We start from the raw sequence: 25,591 nt of genomic DNA on the forward strand, positions 1-25,591 counted from the left end.
CATTGAACCTCTTCCCTTCGCCACTCTTGAAACATGAGACTATGATACCAAACTAGATCCAAAACTAGGGAGGTGAAACAATATTCACCCTAGAAACTAAGAAAGATATTGAAATGCATTGCAAAAAAGAGATTATGAAGATATACAACATGAGTAACCAACCAACTATTGTTAGGAGATTAACCAACCAACTATTGTTAGGAGATTTTTCATCATACCAAACTAAATACACAATCAATGATCTAAATGCCCTTGCACTAAAAAATATTTCCATCCTATATAGAGTGAGTGCCCCAACTTAATGTGTATCTAGAAAATTCCTAGCTCATGATTATGTTGCATGCACTGACCACCCCTTAACATACATAATTCATACCAAATATCGGTAAATAAGAATAATAAATGATATTTTAAATAAGACATTAATATGATATAGAAATACTCAAAATAATGTGAAGGAATGATTTCTTTGTTAAAACATGGATCAATGAGTTTGACTCAAAAACTACACAGTTAAACTCTGATAGCAATATCATAGTTTGACTTGCTGTGAAAAATACCTCCTACTTATCGAATGATTTCTTAATTCATTTAAATAACTACTAAACCAATATACATTAAAAAATAAAAAATAAAAAATATTTTGTTTGTAATAATACTAATACTGAAATTATTATTATAAGAAATAAATATTAATAGCCTATTCTAAAGGTTAGAGATCTAAAAAACAAAAGGCAAAAGAGAATAGTCTACTAAACTATTATTATGTTTCCAAGTGGCTTCTTTAGTGTATTAGATTTCACGCCACAAATGTATAAATATAGATGCACGTACATATACACACATAACAAAGACATACAATGAATTACATAATTCTATATTGCTTGTACACTTATATAATTTTCAATGTATAAAGATAATGATAAGATGAATTTATTATATTTTTAAATATATTAAAAATAATAGTTTAGAATTCAAAATTTTGATTTCAATGAAATGTTAAATTTGTAATAGAATAAATTTAAGACTATAAAAGTAATTAATAATACTAAATAATATCATTCTAAAGTAAGATACATAAATATTAATTTTTTTAATTTAAGTTATAAATATTTTATAAATTATTCAATATTACATTCAAAGTTTGCATTGTGTTCTATAAATTTGAATTTTATAATGATGATCTTAGTTATATACATTTCAAAATATATTGATTTATTATCAACTTCCAAGTTCATAAGCATGACTTATATGCTATCTTAAGATAAGTGAACTCTTTCAAAAGTTAGAATATTTTTTTGTAAGAAAGGAGTGTCTAATTTGTGTATTTTATGATTATAAATAAATATCTATTTTCAATAGTAATGGTTAATTTATTATCAAAATTTTCTATATTTGATGATTAAAAGTGTGTATTTAGTGTTTATGGAATGAAAATTATCATAGATAATTAGGTTAAGTGAATGGAAAAATATTCAATTTAATGGACAAGGGTTTGCTACACTTCCATCTAGACAATAAAGTTCACCTCAAGAAGAGTTGGTGGTTTAAAAGCTAGAGAAGAGGATGCTATATTAAATAATTATCAACAAGGATCTCATCAAATACAACATTACTTGAATTTTCATTTTTTTTTTTTTTGGAGTAAAGCAATATCCTTTTGAATTCAAAATATTTCAATAGAATTTAAAACTTACCATATAATTTAAAAGAATAATTTTGAAAGGAAACTAGTTAAACACCTAAAAAAACATAAGTTTTCCAACATGCCTTTCTTGTTAGATGCTTAATGATTTAGGAACAATATAGTTAAATGATCATATCTTCATCAATAGTGGGGTCTACAAGCAATCTAAAATTAATCTACTTATTTAGTTATTGGCATATCATTTTTTAATTAAAAATTTCCTCCAAAATTATTATTTTTATATATTTTTAAAAGTGAGTGTGAATGCATTTGCACTTCTGAAACCTAAAATTTGACTACATATTTATTAAACTTAGCAAGAAAAGTAAAAAAAATCACAAGCCCTCCATCCCTCCGTCCCTCCCTAATCACACAAGGAAATAAACATTAAAATTACAATGGGAAGGCCCAATAACACAAGAAAGAAAATGAGTCAACTAGATACAGATGTAGCTATTAGGATTAAGGTGCCATCAATCTTGTAAATCCTATTTATTTAATTATTCTTAATATTGTTTGTAAATCACTCAAGGGATCAATGTTTCATTGAGTGTGGTAATAATTTGTTTCCATCAGGATTTTACTAGAGTGGTAACTTTATTTACAAGAGGGCAATACACATTATCTATCCATAATTAGTCATTATTCTCTAGGGTAAAACATATTAGTTATTATATTGGTTTTGGGTGTCTATTTATTCTCATGAATTTATCTTAATACTTGAAATTAATTTTGGGATGGTTATTGAAAGTCTCTAATCACTTTGTAACTAACAACACACTAGGTGCCCAAATGGAGTGGGTTAGCAACTTAGTTATAACTTACATTGGTTTATGTTAAGAAAACTTTTAGATTTTTGGGAGGTTTTTTGGGATGCGAAACCAACTTGAATGTCCCATTTAGGGGATAAAAGCACTATTTAAGAAGTGCTTAGTTAATAATAGACTCTACACTATAGTTTTGTACTCAAATAATAAAATATAATTTTTATTATTATCAAAGCCGAATTTCAACCTATCCCATCACAAAATTATTCAATTTGTTATGATGATTTTGTAAGAGAGTTGGAATATTGTAGAACTTTAGACTACTACAAGTTAGTTACTAAATATGTGATGATTGGTGGTTGATCTAATTTCTAACTGATAGACCTTCTTGTCATATCATGCTTTGTCACAATGTTTAAACCTCCTACAAAATTCTTTTAAGAGCCATTTTCCTCGTACTGTTGGATGAGTAGCTAAGATTCCTTGATTTTTGATTTTACTAAGATAGTTTTTTTCAAAATTGAGGTTCATTATAACTCATCCCTCAATGTACTAATATAGTAAGGTCAGCGTGTCACACAAACACCCTTGTTGCATTACAAAGATTTGATAACCAAAATACACTATTGTGCCACATGGCATGTTTATTGTTGATTGACATGATGAAATTAATGAAACATATTATTATTATTATAATTATTTGGGTGTGTTTATCGACGAGTCAATATTAATATTGAAAATTTTAGGTTTTATTTGGTGTCTATAAGTATCACCTAAATGTTGATGGATTGTGTGCTATTGATAAATTAAAAGAAGTTGAAATGTAATCACCAAAGATACTTATAGAATCATCTAAAAACTATATGGTTAACAAGAAATGAATTAAACATTTAGAACATAGTATCAGAAATCTTTCTTAAGCTTCACTTGATAGAGAGATATTTTAAATTAAAAAAAATTTAGAAAAATGATTTAAAAAAATCATAAAAATATAAAAAACAAGTTGACTTTTTTAATTTCATATAAAATAAGGGGAACAAAGTTGCTTCTTTCATTTGGTACAACTCAAAATAATTTCTATCATTTTCATTTTACAACTAGGAAGAGGATTTGAGGGTGGTAGATCTTGGTAGGGGTGTAAGGAATTACCCTTGATGCAAGCTAAGACTAAAGCGAAACCCTTCACCACTAATTATAAATTATATTTTTTGGTTGTGCGATTCTCATTATGCTATTTTTAAAATTAAACTTCTACAAATATACTATTTTAGATATTTATGCCGAGAGGCATCTACAATGACATCAAAATGTTCATAAATAAAAATTCAATTTTGAAACAATTTGACATGCAAATGACAGGTAAATGCATGAAAATATGTCATCTTTTGGTTTTTGTGGAGGTGCTATTTTATTACTCCAAATAAAATAGAACCCTTGCCGCTTGTCTCCAACTATATGAAACCGTTGCATTCAAATGATAGTGGAAGGGTACCATAATATTTAAAAGGGAACAATCAATAAAATCAAGTAGTGTTGAGAGGTTAGTGGAGGAGTGGCTTGACATTGTGAGTATCTGACGATTCTAAATTCCAAGGTCATGTTGTCGTCTTAGATAATGTTGGTACATACTTAAGAAACTCTATTATTATCCATATTTTTGAAACTCTTGTATACTAATAATATTGTTGCAATCATCAAATTCCCTTCTATTATATGATATCTCTCGGCATAATTTATCTATATTTTTAAAATATAGATATACTAGTTTTAAGAGTGTGACATCTACACTTTTAAAACCAAAATTTTGACTACATATCTATTAAACACAACTAGACAAGTGATCTGTATTATCTTCAATCTAATAAATGTATGAAATTAACACATAAATTGATAGATTAAAAGGATCTTGATAGACGATGTTTGATATATCGAGGAACATTTAATGATTTAAAAAAATTCAATTTCTTTAGAAAGACTTCTAAGTATTCTTGGAAAGGATATCGCTAATAGGAGGTTTCTTAATAATCACAAAGAAGAGGAATATAAGTCAAAGTGAAAGAAGTTGTAAGGAAATCATAAAGCATGAGTCAAAGAAAGAAAAAAAATCAAACTTAGAGAAACAAGACATTGTGGACCAAGAAAAAGAGGAAGTCAACAAGCAAGTGAAAGGTAAATATTCTCTAAAAATGTTTTACTAGTTTCTAATAAATACATGTGGTAAAAAAAATCATTGAAGTGAAGGTAGAAAGGGTTCCACTTGCTCGATATGAAGGGTTAAAATTGAAGGAAGATTTGTCAAATTATGCACTATCTTTCAAACTTTCAACTTGTAAGCCATTGATTGACGAGTATGCTACGAAATTAATATTTTTGTTAGCCCTAAGTTAGGAGTTTTGGGTCATAAAAATGGTGGTGATAATGACAACTCAACAAATTCTTTTTTGCCAAAAGAATTTGAACATTTTGTTTGCAATGTAAGGTATAAAAATATTTTATATTTATTGCTTCGTATGTCTCTACCATCATGGAAAGAAATCTAAGCAAGGTGATAAGGTGAAAGATATTATAGACACCTGAAATTGACTATGTCTTTTGATGGGCATCACCTAGTTAGTTATCCTCCTAACACCACCTTATGTCATATTGTGACAAACTTACCCTATAAATTCAAATATATTAAATACATTATATTTATTTAGTTAATCTTATTTTCCCATCTAGCCAAATTAATTAATTAATTAATATTATTTAGTTAATTTGTCTTCCCACATCATCCTTCTCCAATAATTAATTCAATAATTATTATTATTTGATTAATTATTGAGAATCACATGACTAAGACCCTCTTCACATTCATTGGATCAAAAGATGGGAGAATATATAAATGCAAGGAAACAAAGGATGTCACTTCTTATTTGATTATGGTAATGAAATCCAAAACTCATGCAATAAATTTCTTAAATAACATTTTAGTTGGATTTTAAAGTGGCTCTTGGAGAAAGAACATAATCATCACAACTTGGAGTGCTTTCCACCATCAAGATCTATTTGCCAAAGCATTTACATGGGAGATTTATATCACACACTTTAGTTAACCACACATGAGGGTACTACACAAGAAGTTTTGGAAATGATTCAAAAGGTAATTAATTCATTTCATAAAATCATTATTTCAGATTTCTCACAAGAAGTTTCTATAGGGCGTGATGCTTTAGGAAAGAAAGTTGATGTGATTACAATGCAAAGATGGGAACTCATGAAAACTAAAAACATAATGTTCAAAGATTCATAAAAGAGCTTCTCTGGGTTTGTTAGATGTATTCTCTAGTCTATGGTAGATATGCCATAGAAATAGATTACATGGGAGTGAATTCTTTTTTGGTTCAGTATGATGGGAGTGACTAGTCACAAAAATAAGAAATAAGAAATGTGGTTGTTGGTGTAATTTTTTAAATGTTATCTACTTTGTATTTTTTGCACCATGGTAGATTATGCTATGAGTTCACAAAAATAACTTCCCTTATTAAAAATAGTCATGAAAATAACTTCCCTTATTAAAAATAGTGTTGTTTATTAAAAATATTTTATTTTATGTGTTCCGACATGCGGTTAAACTCTCTATATTATGACCTCATCAATTCATAAATAAAATAAAAAAGATTTGATTATGATAAAATATATTAATTTAAATTTTACATTGTACCATAAAAACCATGCATATTTTGTTCTAGATTGCAGACTGTAAAAAAAAGCTTCTAGCTCTGCAAGTCAAGTGTTTTCTGTTTTATGTTTTATTTTTTATGGTTTCACAACAATGGGGAGGAAGATTTAACAACTAAATTTTTTGTAGAAATCTATTGTGTTCTGTGAATTTTAAAAGTTATACAAAATGCTATTTTGCCTGGAGATTAGCTGCGTCCCTTAGATACTAGGTGAGTACCATACACAAATTAAGTAAACTACATTGTACCAAATAAACTTTTTAATGTGACATGAAGACCATACATAAATTAATACTTAAAACTACCAAATAATATATAAATACTCCTCAATTTCTAACCATTAGTCCTAATTTTTTTTGTTTTGTTTTTGAGTTTATATATTCTCCACTCCAATGAACTGCTAAATACTCCTCAATTTCTAACCATTAGTTTTTGGTTTTTTTTCCTTGTATACTCCATAGCCATACCAATGAACTGCTATTGTTTTTTTAGTGAAATATTTATCCTCTTAATTAAAAAACCAGATAAACTCAGCCTTCCTTAAAATGCGGGCCCTACTGTTCAGTTCTAGTTTTTCCCAACCTCCACGAGTTGCAATTAAAAAAATGAGAGGGGATGAATTCGTGAATGTAAAAGAGGTGAGGTTACTCCGTGCTGTTTTTGGACTGTTGTAATCTGGTCAAATATGTGGACGGCCGCATGAATTGAGAGGAAACGAATTTTTTTGCCGTACGATATTTGTGATAGGAAATTTGTGCTGCTTTAAGCAAAAAATTGTTTTAAATGGGTTTTCAGCATGGGCGAGATTTATGGTGGATTTGTTGAAATAACGGAGAGTGCTATGAGTTCACGTTGTCGTTCGTTACGTCTGTTAAAAGCTCTGGAGATTGCAGATCGATTCGTCATGGGAGATTACGGTTTTTTAGTTTCTTCCCCCTTTTGGATCTGTTAATGTATTAGGCCGCGTAGGTTGCACCAGTGCATCCACAATTCTGGTTGATGAAATTTTCAAGTTGTGGGTGATAAAATGAATATGGATATGGATTCATCTCCTGAACAGGAGCCTGACGACGACGATAATCATTTTGTTGAAGTGGATCCAACTGGGCGTTATGGTCGGGTTAGTGCCTTTCTGTTTCATACTTTGGATTTGTGCAGTACCCATGTTTGAGATCTTTGAAAATTAGTTTCGCAGAGCGCAGTTCTGTTATTTTGAACTATTTTGATAATGGAAAGAAATCTTTTGGAGGGTTTCTACGAGGTAATCTCTCATAAACACACACACACACACACACACATATTAGATTGGTGTCTCACATACTGAATTGGGACTAACAGAAACAAATTTTGTTGTGTGTTTATAATCTCGTATATTGAATTGGTGTAATTGAAATAAATTTATTTGTTGGGTTCTGCATATTGAGTTCACACACCAAATTAGGGGAAACGGAAGGAAATTCTCACAAGGGGCTTTAGTTTTCTAAATTGGCAGCTGGCATAGCTGTGACCCCTAAACAAAAACACGTTTACCCTGATTTTTACATGTAACTTTTGGTTTAGTTGAACAGGGAAGGCCCAGTTTTGCAGCTCTGTTTGGTCACCAGCTGGAAAGTTTACTGGTACAAAATTTGTACCAATGTATTAAGGTAAATTGAAAAAGTGGATTCTCTCAAGAAGGGGTCTCATATTCAGATTGGAGGTGTTGGTTATGTCTGGAATCTGAGAAATAACATTTACTTTGCTACATATGTCTTATATCTCTATCGTGTAGCTGGATTGGCAAGGCATCTGTTTACTTTATAAGGTTGAAACTTGAAATCCATATGGCCATATTTATATATGGCCGTCGTGTATGCTCACTTTAGGTTCTGACTTAGCTTGGGACAATAAACAATTGATTAGTAGGAAGCGGAGGTAAGAGTAGACAAATGTTTACAGATAGATCCCAGAAAGGAAGAAGATTGTACTCTTTAGTAGGAAGCAGGAATAGAGTACACGATATACTATTTAAGTGCAGATAACTTTGACGTCTTAAATGCTTTAATTGTGTGCTTCTGCGGATAACGTTTCTAGTGTTTGTAACTAGACAGGGATTCTCTGGATTAATATGACAAATTTAATATTTTCTTTCATATCAATTGACATGAGGCGGTGTCTCCTGTTCAAAAATATTGAGATTAATTTAGCTTTGACAGGACAGGTTTCAGTAGGGAAAACAAGCTACATCTTGACGAAGAGTGTGGACCACATTGGGAAATGGTTGAACTTTGTAATTAGGTCAAAACGGTTCTGAGTTTAACTATAAATGAGATCAGATTGCTATTTAAAAAAACGAAAAAAATTGTGGAGCTGTACAAATGCAATTTATTTACTTCTGATGTGTGTAGGTAGTAAGGGAACTTAATAGGGAATGCTAAATTATTTTACTTAAAGGCAGCAGCATCCTGAAAAAACAAAGTTAAAATTAGTTTTGCTATGCCAAATTTGAGTAAGGCAAACTAAATTTCTTTTGATACAGATTGTGAGATACATTAAGAGATAGCCATGCTCTGTAAATAGGCGAAACAGTTTTAGTTTGATGTTAAATTGGGTTTCTGATTAAAATTAAAATAAGTCTAGTTTGAACTTAAACTAGAGAGCTTTGAATAATGGCCCTTAAAAATTACAGTTTCTTCAGCTACAAACAGTTTCCTAATTGGTGTAAATCAAGGTCCTACAGTGTGTGACCTATGTCATTAGCTTGCCTAGTTCCTTGAGCCTTTTAGACATTCATTGCACTGGAAAGCTATCCTGTTGGTTATCTATTGTTTGGAACATATGATCATTACAGGCGTTCACCTCAGATGTAGGGTTTTTTGGTTTTTGGCTTCTTTTTCTCCTTTGTAAAAATGATCTTCATATGGTGTTTTAGTCTGTGGCCTCGTGTGGATTATGCAAAGCTATCCTATTGGTTATCTTTTGTTCGACAAATTTTTTGCTTCGCAAGGTCAAACGAATATGTCAGTGTTGGTCTATATTGTTTATCACACTGAATAATTTGCAATCATTTACAAATTACAATGAGATTCGATGGTTGTGTAGGGATTTTCCTTCTCAGCCAAAAATCTATCAAAAGGATAGAGTTTTACAAAACGTTTTGGAAGGAAATTTATAGAAATGGATTGTTGATGATTAACCGCATCCATAATTTGTGGACGATTTCCATCAGACAGCAACTACTGTTTCCAACAAACTTGATTTGAAATATCCTGCATGGCTATTTGATATGATTGATGAGTCAACTTTCAAGCAATAATTTGTTTGTTTTTGAAGTTTTTGCTGATTGTTTTCTATTGAACATTTTGCAGTATAAGAAGATTCTTGGAAAGGGAGCTTTTAAGACTGTGTATCCTTCGATTCATCAAAGATCTACTTTGCTTAATGTCAATAAAATCCATTTTTTCAATGGTTTGTATTCTTAATTCACCTTTCAGCTACTGGGCCTTTGATAGATTAGAGGGCATGGAGGTTGCATGGAACCAAGTGAAAGTCAGAGAGGTTTCACAAGGATATGGAGACTTGGAACGTCTATATTCTGAGGTCCATCTTCTGAAGACTCTTAAACACAAAAATATTATCAAGTTCTACAACTACTGGGTGGATGCAGAGAACAGCCACATAAATATTATAACAGAGATATTCACATCTGGAACCCTCAGGCAGTAAGTGATTTCTTGTTTTGTGATAAATTGATAATGAGCATTTCTTTCTACCTCAGGTATATCTTCTAGTTTCTTAATGTGAAGTGAGGCGATATGGACAATTTTGATTAATGGTTGATGGCTACATTCACATATGATATGATCCCTAATGCCTGTAGGAAATGTGCTATGCTAACATGGATTTAGGGTTGGATTTACCTAGGAGATTCTTCATATATTGGTTCCACTCAAGTTGTTAATGAGTCCATTCTTCAAATAATTTCCAGATACCGGAAAAGGCATAAACAAGTAGATGTGAGAGCTATCAAAAATTGGTCACGACAAATATTGCAGGGTCTTTTATACTTGCACAGTCAGAATCCTCCAATTATCCATCGTGATTTGAAGTGTGACAACATTTTTGTGAATGGAGGGCAAGGTGAAGTGAAAATTGGAGATCTTGGCATGGCAAAAATTCTCCATCAGGCCCATGCAGATACCATTATTGGTAATCTTTCAATACTCACTTTTCAGGATATCGACATGAGCGGTCACAGAAATCTTACGCACAATTCTATTCATGTGATGTAGGAACGCCCGAATTCATGGCCCCAGAACTCTATGAAGAAAAATACAATGAACTGGTCGATATTTACTCTTTCGGCATGTGCTTGTTGGAGATGATGACTTTTGAGTATCCATACATTGAGTGTGAAAATGCAGTACAAATTTATAAGAAAGTTAGCTCGGTAAGAATCTTTTTTATACCTCTTCGATATATGAGCAAACAGGATTGGGTTGTGCTTCATGGGAAAGAAATTGTTGTCACCCTGAGATGGAGAAATGTTTCTTAGTTAAAATCATAAATAGTAGGAATTCCTTTGTTTTCCTTTTTCAGTGCTGTTCATATTTGCATTGGGCCTATTGATATTTAGCAAACTCAATCCTTCTTGTTTGTTGCTTTTACAAAGGGTGTAAAACCAGCTGCCTTGGACAAAATCAAGGATCCTTTTGTTCGACAGTTCATTGAAAAATGCTTGGCAACAGCATCCGAAAGACTTACTGCAAGGGAGTTGTTGATTGATCCCTTTCTTCAAAATGACGGAGATTGTCAAATTATGGACCATAGCTGGCTTCTTTCACTTGGAAATGAGATCGAGGGGAAAGCAATATCAAAGGAATCATATACAGATGGAAGCTTTCACAAGTTGTCTCCAACTTTAGAGCAAGGGGTCATAGACAGGGGAAGCTTCAAAACAGTGGAGGACCTGAAGTTGCGTTGCAACTCAAATGCTAGCATAGGAATGAATATGAATCAAGAATCAGCAGAAGTAATAAACTCTAGTTTGGATAGCTACATGGATGATGGATGTGACACTTCAATTGCTGAGGAAGTTTCTCACAGGAATCTAGATATTCGAGTAAAGGGCAAACGGAAAGATGACAACACAATTTTCTTGAAACTCTGTATTGCAGATTCTGAAGGTGCTTTGATGTCCTATTGAATTTTCTGTTCAAGGGCACATCTTAAACAGAAGCTGTCTTCATTTTACCATACTAGATGTTTCCTTGTAATGAGGATTTGATGCCCTTTTTCATTTGTTTATGATATGCAGGCTATGTTCGCAATATTCATTTTCCATTTGATATTGAAGCTGACACAGCAATGATTGTTGCAAGTGAAATGGTGGCAGAGCTGGATCTATCAGATCAAGATGTTACAAAAATTGCCGAAGCGATGGATGTAGAGATAGTATCTCTTGTGCCAGAATGGAAGCCTGGAGTGTCTTTTGATGATGCCTCTGATGATCATTCACGTGTCATCAGTGAAGACAACTATTCTGATTTAACAAGTGATGATGATAATGCTTCAGGTGGATTTGTGCTTGAACGCTTACCATCTGGTCGTAGGTATTGGTTACAGTCTCCACATCAACTTGCAGGAAACTCTGCTACTAAGGCTGCATCAGTGAAAGCTCCTGTTAAATTTCCACCTTCCATGCATGCTGGAATTAAGGACGTAAGTTTCCATGATCTCAGTTCAAGTGATGTTCAGGATATCTCAGGCAAAGCTAACTATTCCATTGAATATGACTGGCAGGGGTTGGCTACGAATAATATAGATAGAAGAGATCACTCTGGGTATCTAGAACATGCAGAAATAATTGATTGCAATGGAAATGTACCAGGAACCAATTCAGACACAGACCATTCTCCTGCTGAGAGCGTAATGAGCACAATTGTAGCTGAATCTGAAGATCATCCACACAGATTGCAGGTTGACTCAAATAGCGAGGAGAGATTGCAAGATATACATGGTAAATGCCTTACAACAAATGACTCTAGAAGTGTTAATTGCCTTAGTAGTGTTGAATTTTCCTTTCAGTAGGGAGATGAAAATACTAATGAGAGTCATTCTGCTGTACCATTTCTAGAAGGAAAAGACTCTGCAAGAGGTCTTCTGTTAGAAGAAGATAGAAGGATAGCCAATGAGCTAAAGAAGTTGACCATGAAGCAAGAACATGAATTAAAAGCATTGAGGCACAGACATGAAGAAGCGCTTCAAGTTTTGAAAAATCAATTGCGCCAGAAAGGCTGCACAGGAAGGAATTGCTTTTCTGAAGCTTCTGACTTGCAGCAGAAGCTTTCTATTGACAGATCGACTCTCAATGGTGAAAATAAATCACAAAGACTTTCGTTGGCAGAAATTACTGCTGCTACTGCTACAGTCAATTCAACGCATGGTCTGCAAATGCATCATCGGAGTAGTTCAGGTGACAGTTGTATTTCAAATCATAAATTTGATGCGCAAGGTTTGCCTTCAAGGTTTGAATCAGTTGATTTTTCCATATATGGAGTCAGTGACAACACCCTAGAGAACACTCCTGATAGGGTTGAAATGAGTAAGAGCATTGCTCCTGATATAAGAAAGGAGGATCTGCTAGCACAAGAATATAATAAGGCATCACCAAAATCCTTATCAAGAAGACAAGGTATTGGTTCCATCTTCTCCAAAAAAACATCACTTAAGTCACATAACAATACGGAAACAATTGTAGGTAAAGAAATAAAAAGTAGAACTCAATCTGTAAAGAATGGGTCAACATTAGGCTGCACTAGCGAGGATGAGTATGTGTCATCCTCAAAGAAGAAGAATTATGCCAAAGAGAGTAAACGCCATTCTTTTGTGAAAAGCGGACCTTTGGAACCCTCATCTCTGGCAAATTTGTTTAAGATGGAAAAAGTAGTTCAGAAGCAGGATGCATCTACTTCTGGGAAAAGTATTAAGCAGGATACAGATGGACTGCAATCTAAGCTGATGATCAAAGAATCTGTTCCAACTTTGGCAAATGTTTCCAATGGCGTTGAAAAGTCTGGGAGACCTGAGTCGTTTATTAAAGCCTATAGGAATGGATTCTCTCGCAAGGATAAGCCAAGGCCAAGCCAGAGGGAGCTGAGAGCATCTGACCAATCCTCCCCAGAGAGTGTACCAGATGAATCTTCCAATTCAAGAGGTAGTAATAAAGAGTTTTATCAATTGAAAAAACAGAGTTTTCAGAAATCAGTTGCTTCCTCGCAGGCCAAAACTGTAGATGGCACACAGAAATCAAAAACTTATTTTAACAGTTCAGTTAAGAAGCAGAATATGACTATTCCTCTTGTCATGGCCTTTCATTTATGATCTTAAACAATACAGCAGAGTTCCCAGAGATTAGCAGCACATGATTTTCCTATGGTGTATTGCTAGTTTGGTTTCAGAATTCTCAGCTATTGTAACTGTTCTTTAAAGCTGAGTAGCTGGAACTTGTAATATTATCTCGAAATGGGTTGGTATATATACGATGCAAGATCCCTTTCAAACAGGTAAATTTGATTGTTGGTGCTTAAACGTTCCGTGTATCTTTATGCCAAAGTTATTTTAAGGTTTGAAACTATAGATTGAGAGAAGCGGTTTTTAGGATCTTTTCTGAAGAGGTTTGAAACTATAGAATGCCCTGGTCTTATTCATTGGCCTGGTGATTGCTTGCCTCTTATACTTGGATAACTGTTTGCTGAGGTGGGAAAACATTAGAGCCTGACTCTTTTGCACCCATCCTGACTGCCTGCTGAAGTAGGAATAGTTAGCTGCAAGTTCCTGCATATCTGAAGTTCTCTTGTTAAAAGTATAGTCATGAACCATAGACCATTTTTGATACACTCAAATTCAGTTCTCACTTGATCAATGTTCCTCTTATATAATTTGAAGGAAGATGCTTTCTCAAGCCTCTCATCCTTCTGACCTGTTATCAACAATCACATTGAAACTTATCCTTGGAGGGGAACATACCATAAACCTATGATATATTGCTGAAAACAGAAGTCCACTATTCTGGTTTGGGTAAGATTACTAGCAAATTTATTGTCCGAAGTGGATTTAATGCATCCCAATTAAATACACAAATTTCAGATAGTATATTATGTCCTTGAACGACCAAGCTAGATGAATGGGGATTACAAATACTTTAAAATCTAATAAAGACAAAAAATTTTCTCCCTTGCGTTAACTCAAAACCGATGTTAGAAGGGGTAACCTAAAGTGGGTAGACCCAAGAATTTATTCTCACGTGACTGAAGAAGCTAAAGGACTTGAGATTAGTGTTTTTCTTGTCCCAATTATTTGTCATGGTAGGTGCTCCTTATTTTCAGTGATTATAGGTTGATTTTTAAGATACAAGTAAGGTCATATTTAAGATTGTTGGTTTATTTTCAGTGATTATAGATTGGTTTTTTAAGATACAAGTAAGGTCATATTTAAGATTGTTGGTTTTTGGAATGCAGCTAATTTGAAATTTATAAAGTAAGGATACAATCACATTTCCAATTTATTCAATGGATGGATTGCATTTGTGATTTAGTTTAGGATATATATGTTAATGAATTGTCAAAACTGTTCAAGAATATGTTAGAGTCACATCATACACAAAATGGTGTAAAATGAGAGGGGAAAGTGTACAAGGTTATGCACTTTTCTCTTCTATAATTTGTCTTTATTTTGGTGTGTACAGAAATAAGTGTGCATGCCTATCAAAGTAGAAATAAGAAAACTAAAAAACTAACAGTGAGATTAAAGTTATAAATCTGACTACATCACGTGGAACAAATAAGTGCTCCCATTTTCTGGAGACCGAATGTTAAATAAGTCTTGTAAATGTGTGCAAGTTTCTGGTTTAAACTGTGTATATTTTTTATTCAATGTTTTAAATCACATTCAGTGATCCATCATCAGAAAGAGGAAAATGCGGAATTTTTATTTTTTTTCAGTAAAAGTGGATTATTCCACTAAACTTTTTTTATTAATATTTTTTATTTTTTACACAGGATACAAAGAGCATACCAGAGGAAAGATCCCTGGGAAGAAAACCTTCGGTCACAACTCATAAAATAAACCTATAGTATCTAACAGATCAATTTATACATCCCGCCCAAAACCAGAGACAAAATGCGGGCACAACACATATAATATCAATTTTGCATAGAGCCCATATGACAATTTGCCAAAAAAACCCATCGGATAATTTTCTAATGTAGACTCCATAGTTGCTATCAATGGAAGAAGACAAAATTTTCCAAAGCCCTGTGCCAAATCTCATGAGCCAAAAATCTTCCTACCAAAAAAGAAAGTATCAAAAAACCTTTGGAAAAACACTATTATATCAAATACCATAACCTCAAACTCTTCTCTAGACAACAAACATGAATACTTGAAATGAAAGGGGAAAGCATGAATAATTATCATCATAAAATTTTACATCGACGTTACTCAAGAAAATCATATGACTATTGTTGCAAACCTTCCCATACCCTAGAAGGAATTTTCTCAAAACCCACCTCTTGTTGATTAGCATTGCTATCAATGGCTAAATTTGCCAAATAATCTGCAATCTTATTAACTTCTCTATAACAATGGGATACCAAGAAAGATTCAAACAATTCTAATTTTTGTAAAACGAGATCAAGTATATACTGCAAATTCCAACAATTCAATTTTTTTTTTATAACACATTGAATAATCACCATAGAATCACCTTCAATTATTAAGTTCTTAATTCCCAAAGAGATTGCCATATTCAATCCAAAAGACAGCATGAAATTTCGCATAATTGTTAGTTTTAAAACCAATAGCATGACACTTAGCTCGAATAAAATTTGCATTATGATCATAAATTACCATGCCTACCCCAGTCAGCCCAAGGTTACCACGAGAGGCCCCATCAAAATTCAGTTTAAAGTGCCTCTGTGGAGGAGGTTTCCATCTAGTAGAGCATCTCTTACCTATTGCATCATTCTTTTTTAAAATTGAACCATGAGAGGGTAAAACTGACAATAGCTTCCAAACTCTAGTAACTCTACTATCCCAGTGCGAAAAAGAAATAAGATTTTCCAAATTCTTATAAATAAATGACAAAGCAACCTCAGAGATTGAAGACTCAATTTTTAATAGAACCTCAGACACAGGAGACCACTTTTTTTAAATATCCAGTTGTTTCTCTCTAGCCAAACATTCCAAATCACAATAGATGGAGATATGATCCAAAGGCATGCATAAAAAGATGAGGCAAACATAAAGGGCCAAGATCTAAAATGGGAAATGAGATCCTTACCAATAACAAAGGATATATTTAACTTCTCAAACAACCACTGCCAACATTCATAAGCGTAATCACAATGTAGGAACAGGTGTGAAGAAGATTCCAAATTTTTGTTACAAAGGACACAAGGGAAAACAACAGTAATACCAAGCCTGTCTAGTCTCATACCTGTAAGGACTCTATCCTGAACTGCCAACCAAGCAAATGCTCCAGCTTTGGGAAGACAAGCCGAATGGCAAAACAACTTATAAGGCCAAGAAGATAAATCTTTAGCAACCATAAGAGAGTTGTAACCATCTTTAACAGTGTACTTACCAGAAATATTCTTTGTCCAAATAAGTTCATCCTCAGAATCAGAAAGAAATACAATTCTATCCCCCAAAATCTTTTTAAAATCTAATTTCATGCTTTGATCAACATCTAAGAAATCAATCGACTTCCATCTAGCTAGCTTAAGGGGTCCACTAGTTACAATTTCAAAATAATATGCTACAAAAACACCTCAAAGGGAGGAAAGAACAGTGATCAGAGGAGACCAATCCCTAATATTTACCAAAGGTGTGTGTCCATTCCATACTTCATCCCAAAATTTGACCTTTCTACCATTATGAACAATCCGTGAGAGATGAGGCAAAATAACTGATCTACATTTACAAAGGAAATTCCAAATAGCAGAACCCGAAGACAAATTTGAGACTTTAAAAATGTACTCTCTCGGTCCATTATTTAAATATTTGACAAACAAAATCTATGCCCATAAGGAGCTAGGCTTGTCATATAATTTCCAAACCAACTTAGCACCTAAGGCTAAATTCTGATTCTCTAGACTCCGAATTCCTGTTCCCCCAAGTTCCTTAGGCAAACATACCTTATCCCATGCAACTAAAGGGAGTTTCTTCTTGCCATCTTTATTATTGTTCCAAAGAAAATCTCTAAGAGTATCTTATAAACTAACAATGGCTGCTTTTGGAGACTTCAAAACAGACATGAGCTATATGGGAACTGTAGACACCTAAAATTGTCATGTCTAATTAAATAAATATTTTAATTATCTAAGCTTAATTCTTCTATTAAATAAATAAATCTTTATTTATTTAATTAATTCATTTATCCTCTTCTAGCCTTATTTCTCATTTAAATAAATATATTTATTTATTTAAATTATCATTTTCTTAAATTAAATAAATATTTTTATTTATTTAATTATCCCACTTCTACTATTAATTAAATAAATCTTTATTTATTTAATTAATTCATTAGTCTTTTCTACCTATGACACATGCTATTCATCTCTTAATTCATACACTACCTACCCCTTTCATTATTTTATTATTTCTTTTACCTACCCTCTAATCATAGCCGACCTCCTTTTACACCTCTCAATCTTATCCCTCCATTTCATATAGTGTCTTCTATATAAGGAGATGCTTCCTTCATTATCAAACCCTAATAATGCATCCAAATGACCTAAGTACTGGATTACTTGACTACACTACGATCCTACTTGCAACCACATTCCGTTCTTTGTTGAGCTTTTGTGCACATAAAATCTGAGAGCAAATATATCAAGCAAGATCAATGGAGATAGGAAGAATGGAGATCAAAACCCTATTGGACATGTGATGGTATAATCTTTGTGATTTCATTTGATTTGCATTGTCTTAGGTAATCTTCATATGTTATGGTGGATCTTTGCTGTTGTTAGGTTAGGGTTTTGTGGTTGAATCTATTTAGCCTTTCAATATTGTTATTATTGTTATCCATTTTCACCATATACATTTTGGCATGCTCGGTGGGACCCTTGTCCCTTTTGCATTTAACATCTTGTTGCAGATTTTGTATTTTGAAGTTGCAGATCTGACGTTTTCGACAATATTTTCGACATTTCCGCGTCTGCGTACTTTCGGATCGTGTTTTTGATTTTTAGGCGCATCTGCGACATCTGGATCTGCGTCTGTGCTCTGGCATTATTTTATTTTTGCAGGTTTTAGGAAAACGCGTCTGTGTTCTATAGCCGCGTCTGCGTTGGTTTTGGCCGCGTCTGTGTCCAGAAGACGCGTCTGTGTTCTATAGCCACATCTGTGTCTCACAGAACCGCGTTTGTGTTACCCAGTCGCGTCTGTGTTGAGGGTAACCGTGTCTGTGTTTATCAGTTTCAAAATTTTTGATTTGCATTGATTTAGTTTTTCGGATTTTGCATTTAGGGTTTCAGATCTGGTTTATTTTGAGCTAACATTTTCAGATCTAGCTAACGAAATTGGTGCAGCTTATCTTGAAAACTAAATCATTTGGTTGAAGGCCCCTATTTTCACAAAGTCTTTTGGGTTTAAAATTTACCTAACTTGTGTGCTTGCAGGAAGGGGTGATTATTTGAAACAATCCAAACTATTAACAACTCTTTGTTGCAGGTCCTTGGCAAGGGTTTTTGGATTTTTATTGTGTGCCTTGTTTTCATAGACTAGCAAACACTTTCATTGGTGCACTAAAATTGAATCAGTCTTTTGTGTCTTGAGCAATAGGCTCTTTTTGTTTAATCTTTAGAGGGCCTGTTTTCCCGTGTGGTCATTAGGACTACTAGTGAGAAGAGAACGACCCAAGTGGTAGCGAGGAAAACCCACCTCATCTGAACCACTATAAACAAATGTATTCATGGTGAAAACTATGGATAACGTGTGCTGATTAGTTCATACCGACACTATGTCTCCCCATAAACCCGTTTGATCAAATTTATTTGATCAGTTGTAGGGCGTAACCCCTACCGGCTGGGAGCCTTCTGTATTTACAGAGCTGAAATTGCCGCATGTATGGCCACACGAGCGGATGCCCTTACTAGCACGTTTTTGTTTTAGAAGCCCAAATCCTTCTAGTTGTTGGGGTAGGAGGTCGGACCTCTGGTAGTGGCCCACACACATACGGTTCTTAGTAGAGATACAAAGTTCGCCACAGGGAGTTTTCGTGGGGACTCATGCTTAGCTGACCCGAGAAGTGAGTGCCGAGGGTGGAGCCAGTGAGGTCAAGCATCTAAGTATCTACTCTGAATAGCGTAGCCTCGGGGGTAAAACCCCATGTGGGATCAACAACTATTGTCTTGGCCAGCCATAAGAATTGTGCTTGACTTATGTTAAATATTCAAAACATTCAAGACCAAACAGCAAAACATTGTGTCTTTTGTGTCTTCAAGTGTATGCAAAACATTTTTTTCACATCAAACAACACACTTTTCTTGGAGTCATTTTGAAGTCTAGACACTTGCAAACATTGGGTCTTCATCAACACTGTGTCCTCTTGTCACGAAAATCAGTCAAACAGTCAGATTTGGTCACAACAAAATGACTTCACAGATTGGAAAAAATTGCACAAATTTTACAGAAATGCGTCTATGTCGTACATAATAGCGTCTGCGTCAGGAAACCGCGTCTGTGTCGGGCATAATAGCGTCTGTGTTGTCTAGCCGCGTCTGTGTTCCAATAGTCAACATTACACTTTGGCAAAAACAAAAATCTCAGAAACGCGTCTGTGTTCAACAGAGCCGCGTCTGCGTCAGGAAACCGCGTCTGTGAAGTATACAGGCGTGTCTGTGTCCAGAATTGAAAAACTGTTACAGTCCAGCAAACAAACACAGTCAGTTTCAGAATTCTTGAGCTTCCTAAGTCATTTCTCCAGGGTTTCATCTAGCATTCAACCTGTCCTTGGGTCTCACAAAATCCATCATTGCTTCACATCTCGCTTTACATACACAATTGTCTAAACTTGAGTCAAAAGGTCACTTGCTTGTCCTCACCATACTTTCTCAACACACTACATACAACAACACTTTGCTAAGTGGTCCCTCATCAAGGTTTCTTACCTTTGGGTCTCATTTGGTCTTACTTAGAGTCAAGGTCAACTTACCTCATCAAGAGAAACTATCCTCTCTTTGGAAGCCACACCTACTCTACTACATACATACTTGGTCTTACACTTTGGACATTGCAAGTACACCTCAGATTCATTTACATTTCATCCAACTCTTGGTCTTCCATACTCTTTCCATTTTTCATCTAGTCTCACACATCTTGGTCAATACCTAGTTCATGGTTGAAACCCGTCTTAAAAAATCTAGGAGAGAAACTAAAGAGGCTCAAGAGTCTGCAAACATGAGTTCTTATGAGTATGACAATGAGATCTTTTTCAATTCTGATCATACTACATTACCTGACATGGATGCCTATAGAAACATTCCAAATGTTGAGAACATGGACACCATAAACAACAATGCTACACACAATGACAATGTGGACAACTTTTCAGTACATTCACCAGATGTGGAAGAATCCATTATGAATCCCCATTTCAATCGATTGGTTGAAGAAATAATGAGGAGGGATAGACAATACTTCTTACAAATGATGGCACAAAGTGGAGCCAAGATACCTCATGATTTTGACATGTCTCAAATAATGGAAAATCGACCTTTGCAACAACCTCACTCCAACATGGATCAAAGGAGACCTAATAGTGGAGGAAATAGAGGACCACATATGGTACCTGAATCACCATCAGCTTTGCTTCAAAAACCAGAGGTCCCACATACACATGGTCAAACATATGATACTCACCTTCGCAGACCATTATGGAAGTCTTATGGAGAAAAATATGCTCAATCACATATCAATGCTAAGGATCAACCACCAAAGCAATGGGATATTCAAAGGCATGCTCAAAATTTGGACACAAGGAAACCCCGTGTCAAATTTGGGGGCAATACAATAGAACATGACATGCCTGTAGAGTATGGTATACATGCACAAAATAGATATGGTGTTCCTCAACATGAATCTATACCAAGTGGTCCATATACGCAGCATCATTATAGACCTCCTCCATATGAACATGTGTATGATCAATATCATCCATATATGCAACATGCTCCTCCTCCAATTGGTGCCTCAAGCATGGGGTATGGTCCAAGAAGTCGATCTCCACCTAAGAGCAGTTTGGAACAACAAATCAGGGACTTACAAAAGAAAATGGAGGACATAAATGCACCAAAGCCAACTTACACAATGAGAGACATATGTCCTTATCCATTTGACAAGAGCATTTCAATGCCTCCTTTTCCTACACACTTTGTGACGCCTAAATTTGATAAGTATAGAGGAAAAGGGGATCCTAAGGCACACATAAGATAGTTTTTCACAGCTTGCATTGAGGTAGCAGCAGAAGAGACATATTTGATGAGATTATTCTCGCAAAGCTTAGGTGATCAAGCTATGGAATGGTTCTCCCAATTTCCACCCGGTATTAAGTCATGGGGTGACTTAGCAGAAGCATTTATTCATCATTTCTCCTACAACATAGAGACAGACATATCAGTCACTACTTTGTGCAACACTAAGCAAAAAGAGGGAGAATCTTTTGCATCATTTTTACAAAGATGGAGAAACCTAGCCAGTAGATGCTCTTGTGAAATTCCACAAAAACAAATGGTAGAGATGTTCACCTGGAATGTTAACAAAGACATTGGCTATGATCTAAGGAAAGCTTGTTTGTCCACCTTTAAGGACGTTATTGAAAAAGGCTTAGCGACAGAAAAGGTCCTAATTGAACAAGGAGTCATTAAGATATTCAAGAAAAACAAAGATGACTTTAAAGGAAAAGACAAGCCAAGATTTTGGAATAAAAACAAGAACACAGTCAATGATGGTGTTGTTGATGCCAACACAGTGCGACCCAAATTCATCTTTTCAGAATCAAGTTCTACAAACAATCAAGTGAATACTCAAACAACTTCCAGATCACGAAGGTAGTACACTCCATTGGGAGAACCACTTGAGTCAGTTTTCAAAAAGCTAGTGGCAAACAAAGTAATCACAGTTCCAGATTTTCCTCCATATGAACCAAAGGTTAAACCAAATTGGTGGAATGATGATGAATATTGTGAATTTCATAAGAGCAAGGGTCATAAGACAGGAAATTGTCATCGACTGAAGAACATCATACAAGATCTCATTGATAGAGGTGACATTGAGATTGAGGGACATTCATCCAATCAAGAACATGAGATGTTTAAGGAACGATTCCCAAAACATGACAAGGGAAAAGCTAAAGCCACAGAGGATCAAACCAACTATACCAGAGCATCTTACAATTATGATTCAACCATCAATCACATCTCGATGGACAATTATGTCTCTACCATTATCATCAAGGACAAAACGTCTGAGAATTCTACCCAGAGACCCAAGATTGTCCTAAAAGGTGCTGGATCTTCTTCCGAACCTACCTCTGAATGTCATGTTACAACCCGTCGAGGTAAAATCACTTTGCAAGGTGCTCCAACTAAAAACACCACTTCTTCATCAACCAAACCCGAGTATGACCTTGTAGAATAGCTAGGGAAGACACCCGCGTTAATTTCAATTCTTGAGCTCCTACGCATATCTCCCGCACATAAAGCCATTCTTGACAAAATCTTGAGAGATACTGCTGTTCCTACTGATCTAAACGTGGACCAGTTTCAAGCCATGGTGGGATACCTTTCCATTCCACACTCCCTTACATTCACAGAAGCCGATGACGCCTCCGTAAGTCAGCCACATAATGCACCATTACACATTGAAGCCTTCATACATAAACATCGAATAAAAAGAGTCCTGATAGATGGAGGAGCAGGTCTAAACATTTGCACATTAAACACTATCACACAATTGGGATATTCTGATAAAGCTGTGAATTCTACAAACAAGATCACCATTAAAGCATATTATGACGAAGAGCGTTCATCCAAGGGTACAGTCATCTTACCTCTCAGAGTTGGGCCAGTTACAAAGGATGTGGTCTGTCAAGTCCTGGATTTAAATCTCACTTATAACATATTGCTAGGACGTCCTTGGATTCATGAAATGAGGGCAGTTCCATCCACATATCACCAATGCATTAAGTTTCCTCATAATGGAGTAGAAGTAACAATTAACGGTGATCCTAATCCATTCATATACTGCAATAACCTAAAATCAAAGACTGAGACCATCATTCCCAGTAATCATGAGGCTGTTCCGTCGTCGGCATACATTGATCCTGAGTCATTAAAACCCTCGACCTCCAAACAAGGTGAGCTTAAAGGCAAGTTTCAAGACAAAGGCATGGGGGAATATACTTTCAATCAAACCATGTACTTATGACAAGTCATGAGTTCCCCAAAAGAATATGGGAGACCACATCCTAACAAACAAATCTCCATTATGATGCTCAAATGGGACCCTACTACCTTCCAAAGATGGGGTGAACTAGAAGAGGAAGATTTATACCAAATGCTTTTCAGAGACAATGAAGAGGAAACACAAGATCACATTAGTCTACCATGTGAGAAATATGGCAAAGGCTTCAAAATTCTACAAAAATTCGGGTATGATGGAAAAAGCCCTCTGGGATTACGAAAGGAAGGCATCATTGAACCTTTACAACTTGAATTGACTTTCAAGAAGGAACACTCGAAAGGACTTGGTTTCTTAACTTCTAAGGTCCACACCCAAAGGACAGAAGAAGCCTTACAAATTAAAGCTGCCAAAATGAAACAAGAGAATCGCTATTCCACAGATTCCAACGAATGGGAATGGGGTTCCAACAAGTCTTCCAGTGACTACGAGCTCACCGAGACATTCAGAGAGCCAGGTGAACCCACAGAAGAAGAGGAGTTTTATAACAAATTAAGAGTTGGTCAAGAAACAACCCATGAGGAGTCTACATAGTCCTTGTCTCAAGGTTCTAGGTTGAAATCACATAGGATGAGAACACCTGTCCCAGAATGCGCTACTAGTGATGATAATTTGGATTCGCTCACGATCAAGACTGATGAGGAGAGTGCCATCGATGACCTTGATAATTACCTTGACATACCTGAATATAACCACATCTTCACTCTTAGCCCTGTTAGCTTCGAAGATATTAACGGCCTTCCCCTTGTTCACCACCAACTCATTGACTGGGATCATGAAGGACCTACACAGTTTGACACATTCCAAAACGATGAAGCTTTTATTGACTATCTAGGCATAAGAGATGATCTTCCCCCTGGAGACCATAAAGCGGGATACACTATAGAACTCAATAGCGTGGCATATTTTGGTGAGGGTGTCGGACCTTCCAGTCGCAAAAATGTGAAAATAAGAACAAATCAAGGGTCTTATGGTGAAAACCACATTGTGGCGCTATCTGACCCCAAAAAAGTAAAAAGAAAGGACGTATCTGAGGGTGAAAACCTCTCCGAGGCATCCGAAGATGGAAGGCTCGACATTCTCCCAGCATCATATGAGGAAAAGTCATCCATGTTGGTAGAGGAGACTATCAAAACAAACATCGGTACAGAAGAGGTTCCACACAACATATTCCTAGTTCAATCACTGACAGAGTCTGAAAGGTCAAAATTCATAAGTTTCTTCAAAGAGCAACAAATCAACTTCGCCTGGTCATACGCTGATATGCCTGGATTGGATCCGGATTTGGTAATGCATCATTTGACAGTAAAACCGGGGGCAAAACCAGTAAAACAGAAATTAAGAAAAATGCATCCACAAGTGGCATTACTAGTCAAAGCAGAACTTGAGAAATTACTCGATGTCGGATTCATACGCCCAATTGATTATCCTGAATGGATCTCCAACTTGGTACCTGTTAGTAAACCAGATTACAGCATCAAAATTTGCACAGATTTCAGAGACATCAACAAAGCTTGTCCAAAGGATGACTTCCCATTACCAAATATTGACTTGATTGTTGATCTCACAGCAGGTCATGAAATGTTATCACTGATGGATGGATTCTCTGGTTATAATCAAATAAGGATCGCACCCGAGGATCAACATAAAATAGCATTTACTTGTCCGTGGGGGACTTTCTGCTGGAATGTCATGCCTTTCGGGCTAAAGAATGCAGGTGCTACATATCAAAGAGCCATGACTACTATCTTTCATGATCTCATGCACGTAACCATGGAAGATTATGTTGATGACCTCTTGGGCAAATCAATAGACAGAAATACACATTTTGACATACTCTCAGTCGTCTTTGATCGGTTAGAAAAATACAAAGTAAGATTAAACCCCAAGAAATGTGTCTTTGGAGTAAC

General features: G+C 35.1%; 1 protein-coding gene across 2 annotated transcripts; it reads left to right on the plus strand.

Moving 5' to 3' along the window:
* The first annotated feature begins 6,797 nt into the window (after positions 1–6,797).
* LOC131041941 (probable serine/threonine-protein kinase WNK2) lies at positions 6,798–13,745 on the plus strand. Of its 2 annotated transcripts, none has more exons than XM_057975211.2 (9): positions 6,798–7,296; positions 9,524–9,561; positions 9,650–9,877; positions 10,144–10,364; positions 10,448–10,605; positions 10,828–11,341; positions 11,473–11,876; positions 11,958–12,174; positions 12,292–13,745. In XM_057975211.2, the coding sequence occupies exons 1-9, from the start codon at positions 7,204–7,206 to the stop codon at positions 13,536–13,538; spliced, it is 3,120 nt and encodes a 1,039-aa protein (XP_057831194.2). In that variant the 5' UTR covers positions 6,798–7,203; the 3' UTR covers positions 13,539–13,745. The 2 variants fall into 2 exon arrangements, with proteins under 2 accessions (XP_057831194.2, XP_057831196.2); XM_057975213.2 differs by having other exon boundaries at positions 7,280–7,437.
* The last annotated feature ends 11,846 nt before the right edge of the window (positions 13,746–25,591 follow it).

This window comes from Cryptomeria japonica, chromosome 1, assembly GCF_030272615.1.
Source record: "Cryptomeria japonica chromosome 1, Sugi_1.0, whole genome shotgun sequence".
NCBI classification, from domain to species: domain Eukaryota; kingdom Viridiplantae; phylum Streptophyta; class Pinopsida; order Cupressales; family Cupressaceae; genus Cryptomeria; species Cryptomeria japonica.

Coding starts and splice junctions, on each gene's coding strand:
- LOC131041941 (XM_057975211.2), top strand. CDS start 7,204: ATGAATATGGATATGGATTCATCTCCTGAACAGGAGCCTGACGACGAC. Junction 7,297..9,523: donor CAACTGGGCGTTATGGTCGG/GTTAGTGCCTTT, acceptor AACATTTTGCAG/TATAAGAAGATTCTTGGAAA. Junction 9,562..9,649: donor AAGGGAGCTTTTAAGACTGT/GTATCCTTCGAT, acceptor TTCACCTTTCAG/CTACTGGGCCTTTGATAGAT.